The sequence below is a fragment of the Octopus bimaculoides genome, chromosome 3 (assembly GCF_001194135.2).
Source record: "Octopus bimaculoides isolate UCB-OBI-ISO-001 chromosome 3, ASM119413v2, whole genome shotgun sequence".
NCBI lineage: Eukaryota > Metazoa > Mollusca > Cephalopoda > Octopoda > Octopodidae > Octopus > Octopus bimaculoides.
Genome location: NC_068983.1, coordinates 17,183,324 through 17,190,067, shown reverse-complemented (window position 1 = coordinate 17,190,067; position 6,744 = coordinate 17,183,324). Strand labels below are relative to the sequence as shown.

General features: G+C 39.7%; 1 protein-coding gene across 1 annotated transcript in view; it reads right to left on the bottom strand.

Moving 5' to 3' along the window:
• LOC106873505 (calpain-A) overlaps positions 1-6,744 on the bottom strand; it is a 61,321-nt gene that overhangs the window by 49,430 nt on the left and 5,147 nt on the right. The window contains exon 2 of the mRNA XM_052966071.1: positions 3,637-3,722. Within this exon, the coding sequence (XP_052822031.1) occupies positions 3,637-3,722 (86 nt within the window). The remainder of the gene's footprint in view (positions 1-3,636; positions 3,723-6,744) is intronic.

The following is a 6,744-nucleotide window of genomic DNA, read 5'->3' as shown; positions in this document are numbered from 1 at the left end:
CACAAGGGGGCTAAACATAGAGGGGACAAACAAGGACAGACAAAGGGATTAAGTCGATTTCATCGACTCCAGTGCGTAACTGGTACTTTATTCATCGACCCCGAAAGGATGCAAGGCAAAGTCGACCTCGGCGGAATGTGAACTCAGAACGTAACGGCAGACAAAATACCGCTAAGCATTTCGCCCGACGTGCTAACGTTTCTGCCAGCTCGCCACCCTTGTATTTAACAATAATGATAATAATAATAATATTTGAAATTCCGCCGAGGTCGACTTTGCCTTTCATCCTTTTGGGGTCGATAAATTAAGTACCAGTTACGTACTGAATCGATCTAATCCCCAAAAATTTCGGGCCATGTGCCTAGAGTAGAAAAAATTATATAAAAAAACATTCAGTACTGACACATGCACACACAAACAAATGCACACACTCAAGCACGCACACACACACGCACACACACACGCACACTCAACTTTTCCCCTATAATGAAAGAAGGGAAGGAACTCTGCTTCGACTACAACTTATAGCGCCGTTTACAACTTTGTTACGAGCGAACTTAAGTCCGGCAGAATCGTTATAGAGTTGGATAAGATGCTTCCCGTTCAAATCCTACCGAAGTCAGCTTTACTTTTCATCTTTTAATGGTCGGTAAATAAATTAAGTAGCAGCCAAATACTGAGGTCGATTCTTCTCTCTCTTTTTCACTCTCTTTTTCTCTCTCCTGTCTCATGCTTTCTGTCTAAAAGAAATTAGGTGTGTCAAGACCTGGAGAAGGACGAGCTCCGCCAGGCTCAAAATAACCCACAAGACATGTCATTTGCTATGACTCTATTAGGAGCTGAGGGCCATGTCACTACCACCACCACTGGGCAACAGAACTAATAACTGTTAACATGGCAACAGTGTTCATATACTCTTGCTCTTTTACTCTTTTACTTGTTTCAGTCATTTGACTGCGGCCATGCTGGAGCACCGCCTTTAATCGAGCAAATCGACCCCAGGACTTATTCTTTGTAAGCCTAGTACTTATTCTATCGGTCTCTTTTGCCGAACCGCTAAGTTACGGGGACGTAAACACACCAGCATCGGTTGTCACGCGATGTTGGGTGGGGGGGGACAAACACGGACACACAAACACACACACACATATATATATATATGTATATATATACGACGGTCTTCTTTCAGTTTCCGTCTACCAAATCCACTCACAAGGCTTTGGTCGGCCCGAGGCTATAGTAGAAGACACTTGCCCAAAGTGCCACGCAGTGGGACTGAACCCGGAACCATGTGGTTGGTAAGCAAGCTACTTACCACACAGCCACTCCTGCGCCTATATCTTCATACTTTTTTTATGACTTCGTTAGGAAGAAGATGCAGTACTCTTCACCTTTGCATGTTCTCAAGAACTGGTGATATCGATGCGGTTGATGTTCATTTTAAACATCCAGTACAAAACTATGAACGACAGAAAGGGATGACATGGTATCGAAATTCTGGGAAATAATTATCTAATATGGAGCCTTTAAAGCAAGAAAGAGAGAGAGTGAGACGGAGGGGGAGGGGAGGGACGGAGAGGTCAAGGGATGGAGGAGAGAGGGAGATAGGGATGGACAGACAGAGGAAAGGAAGTGAACAGGGTAGGAGAGGCACAATGGTCTGATGTGTATCAGGGTGAAGTTATTTCCGGGGAGAAACTGTTGTAATAGCATTAGAATAGACAGGGGAGATGAAATGGTTATGAATAAAATGTTGTTATGCATTGATGATCAAGTCTTTGACAATCAGCTGACAATAAGGTGTCTTTCAATAAAACTTTATTACAATATTATTTTATAAAACAAATGCTATTTGTCATTTTCGGATTAAAAGAAAAAGCGGCTTTCCGTCGGTTACGACAACGAGTGCTCCAGTTGATCCTATCAACGGACCAGCCTGCTCGTGAATTTAATGTGTAAGTGGTTGAGCATTCCACGAAGCACGCGTACCCTTAACGTAGTTCTCAGGGAGATTTAACGCGTCACAAAACGTAATGAAGATGGCTCTTTGAATTGTTACAAGTACAACTCATTTTTGCCAACTGAGTGAAATAGAGCAAAATGAGCTGAATACTCTAACCAACAATTCTCACGTCTTCACTTTACTTTCAAAATAATAAGTAATTATATACACATGATTATAAAGCGAGTTTCTTAACGATAGTCACACCTGCACCTATAGAAAATCACATATGCCCAAATATAAGACGGTGGAATGAAACCTGCATTCTTTAGTTGCAAAGCGACCTTCTTAACCATTTGGCTGTAGTGTGCCTAACTCTCTGCCTTTTCTACTACTGCTATAATGCCTCTTCTCCACGGAACTAGTTGGGTTCATGTCCCATCATCTCAGTCATTTCCGTCCCACTCACCTCTCCTCCGCTCATCTTCTTTGTTGTGTCCACTACCCCAGGGCCCGCACTCATATCTTCACCCGGTTCTTCCTTCCAAGAACATTGGTCCACTGGAATTCCTTCTCTACTCATACCTTTTCTGCGGGTGTTGACTTATAAATGGTTCGGGAAAAACATCCAAAGTTTTTGTATCACCTGTCTAGGAAGGCCTGGGAATGTCATGGGTATTGTCTCTATTCCAATCCAGCAAAGCAAACAAAAAGCAAACCCAATTCTCCACAAGATATTCCAGCACACCAGCAAGTAAAGACAGCCATTCGAATACCTTAATTTCAGGCATACAAGTTGAAGTAATTAAAACATTATCGCTGTCTTTCCAAATCCTGGGATGCAACGAGCAGCGACACGTTCTCCGGCTCCAATTTTGCTGCATCAGCTGCAAATCCGAGTATCGCCACCCGTAACACAGAAGAGAGAAAAATAAATAAATAAATAAATAAATAAATAAATACAGAGGCCTGACTGGCCGCTATCAGTTTGTGCCGCTCGCCGTCGAGACCTCAGGTGTTCTAGGACCCCGCAGTACCGATTTCCTCTGCAAAATCAGGATAACGGCGGCCTGTCTGAGGAATGAGCCCTGCGAGTAGGAGTGCCTGCTGCAGCGAGTGTCGTTGGCCATTCTCCACGATAACACTATCGCAGTCATGATTTCGGGAGACGGCTGAGCACACCCTTTGTTCTGGAGTGCGTAACTCATTTCCCCCTCCCCTCCACCTTCTGATGCTTAACCGCCTGCGCACCTTTTTTTTACCTTTTTTTCCTTTTTCTGTTTCTTTGTTTCTTTGTATTTAAATTTTATTAGTAAAATTTCAGTGATTTCACATGGAATTTTAAGTTCTCTGTAGTCGTCTTAGTGTATAACTCGACCTACCTTTTTGACTTAAATCTTAGTCTAAAAAATTCGACGTGCATCCCGAAAAATACAGTATTTCAAACCGTCACAATACTGAAAGATTGATGCTTTTGGTTGATGAAGCGAAATAAGCTGACTGTCTCACAATTACCTGGTTTTCTGTCGCTCGCAATCTGACTATGTTTCAAACTATATATTACGTATATCATATGCATCGACCTTTAGTTGACACAACACTTGTCCACAAACGAAGCATTATTGTTATAGTACCTGTGTGCAAACACGAGTGAACAGGCAGAAAGTGTTATACGCTTATAAATATTTACATACCTGTCGCTCCATTTGCCTTTCCATTCGGTCTTACCCCATGGGTTACGAAGTCGAATCAAATATTCCTTTTTTCCTTGGAGCGAAACCTTGATAAAATAAATTTATAAAAGGACATTTAATAGGATTATTTTCCATGTTATCATATTTAGTTTGCTAGAAAAGCTAGCCATCTTCACCAACCATCTTGCTTGCTGAACAGCTTTCAGTCGATTTTATCTCTCTATATATAAAATTCTTTGTCTCTCTGTCTGTCTGTTCCCTATGCATTCTCAAACTACTACACCAAATCAAATAAAATTTTGCAAGGTAACAGTATTACACTTTGCGAATGTCAACATGTAATTTTTATTTTCATTTGCATTAAAGCAATATAACATTTTCTCGAAAATAATCTTTCTATAGTCAACTATAGTAAAGGACGTTCGATACCACCACCACGTCACATTTTGTATATGAGTGTGTATATGTCTGTCAGTGTGTGTATGTTTGTGTGTTCGTTACGTACGACATAGTAAAGGAGATTTTATACCACGATGACGACACATTTTGTATATGAGTGTTTATGTGTCTGTCATTGTGAGTGTGTGTATGTTTGTGCGTCCGTTACGTACGCTGTAGTAAAGAAGATTTTATACCACGACGGCGACGACACACTTTGTATATGAATGTGTATATTAGTGTGTGCTTGCGCGTTCGTTGCCTACAACATAGTAAAGGACATTTTATACCACGACGACAACGACACATTTTGTATATGAGTATGTATATGTCTGTTAGTGTGTGTGTGTTTGCGCCTTCCTTGCGTACGAAATAGTAAAGAACATTTTATACTGCTACGATAACGACACATTCTGTATATGAGTGTGTATGCGTCTGTCAGTGTGTATGTGTGTTTGCACGTTCGTTACATACGACAGAGTAAAGGACATTTTATACTACGACGACGACGACGACGCAGTTTGTATATGAGTGTGTATGTGTTTGTGCGTGTGTGTATGCTTGCGCGTTCGTTACGTACCACACAGTAAAGGACATTTTATACCACCACTACCACCACCACACAATTTGTATATGAGTGTGTATGTGTCTGTGAGTGTGTGTGTGTGTGTGTGTTTGCATGTTCGTTACATAAATGTGTGTCTGTGTGTGCCTGTATTAGTATATGTATGTCAGTGTATGTGAGAGTGTACGTGTACGTAAGTGTATGTGACAGTGTATGTTCGTGTGAGTGTATGTGTGATTGTCAATTACACTAACCTAAACAGGCTATGTGAAAGAGCTATACAAGCTCCAACTAAAGAAATGGTTGATAAACTCAATCATGAACTTCAAAAATTAAGATACATCAGAAATGACTTTTCCATCAATTCACATCAGTCGATCAAGATCAGGCTGTTGAATACCCTGTTGAATTTCTGAACACACTTAAACCTACAGGGATGCCACCGCATAACTTGACACTAAAACTGGATGCTCTCACTATGTTGCTTAAGAATCTTGACACACCTCGCCTGTGTAATGGAACTCGCTAAATTGTTACTTCCATGAAGTCCCATGTCCTACAAGCAACAATCATAACAAGTAGTCACAAAGAAGAAAATGTCTTTATTGCGAAATTTCCTCTCATGCCAACAGATATTCCATTTGAATTTCAGAGGCTTCAATTTCCAGTCAAACTAAGTTTTAGTATTTCACTTAACAAATCTCAGGGTCAATCCTTCAAGATGGTTGGACTTCATATCTCTACTACATGCTTTTCCCACAGCCAACTCTATGTTGGTTGCTCGCGAGTTGGAAGCAGCAACAATTTATTCATTTGGACACCAACAAAAAATTACACAATGAATATTGTTTACCCTGAGGTGCTTCAAGATTGACAGATTTTCAGTTCTAAATTCTATTATCATTACAATTTGAGTATTTTTTTAATAAAATATAGATATCTTGAAATAGTTATGAGAAAAAATATATATATCTTCATATTTATTGTTTACTGATCTGAATAAGAACAGCAGTAACCCGGGCAACGCTGAGTAATTCAGCTAGTTATCTATATAACAAAGGTTTCTAATTTAGGCACAAGGCCAGTGATCAGTAGCCTGTCAACGGGGATCTCAATCCACACAGCATCAAGGTATGATTCGTTAATAAAATCGCTTATCTCTACGGAACATTATCTGAAATCCCTATTTAAGGTTAGAAAAAATATGAATCCATTTGAATGTGAATATATTATTGATTATACAGGGTATCCACATAACCAGGCAGTGCTGCCTCGCACATAACTAGTTGTGGATCAATATTTTCATTTGCTTTAGGCTACTGAACGCCATTCTGTTTATAAATTATACATAATTCTTTCCTTTTCATTTTATTGTTACAGTTACCACTAGTATGTAATTGATCATATATACTATGTACATAATCTAACTCTCTGCTTTACTACAGTTCGGTCTGTTTCTCTGTAAATAATTACTCTCAAACGTAATTATTCAAATCCTGAAAATATTTTGTTTGTATTTCTTTCGTTTATTTGTAATCGATAACCAACTTAAATGGTGTTGAATTACCTTACTGAGGAATCAAATTGTTCGTGAATTGGAGATAATATGAAATCGCCGTTATAGAAATTTAGGTTTAATCTCAATTCACCTAAACTTTAAAATGATACGAAACCATTCTCAGTTACGGAAGCTAAGATGAAATCCTACCCTCCGGTAATCCGAATATCTTGATGTCACGTGCACCAGACAGTCCCGACCTGGTTAAAAAGGCCATCTGCCTCAAGGGTAATCCCCAGAGGGCAGGAAACTAGCAAAGTAAAATGTAAATACACTGGAACAAGACTACAGGAAACGACTGCAAAATCCTTCCGAAGGAAAGTCATGAATCTTAAGACATATCAAGAAGGCTCATGATCGCCAACGCCTGGAGGCATGGTACATGAAGAGAGAGGTGGGATCGGGGAATAAAATCGATTTCAAATCACCCCTGGGTGGCATCTGGAAGTTAATTTCAACTTACTTGATATTTTATTTCAACTTACCGCCCCCAAAATATGTATTTATTTATCGCATTTTATCCTAGTAGTAGTAGTAGTAGTAGTAG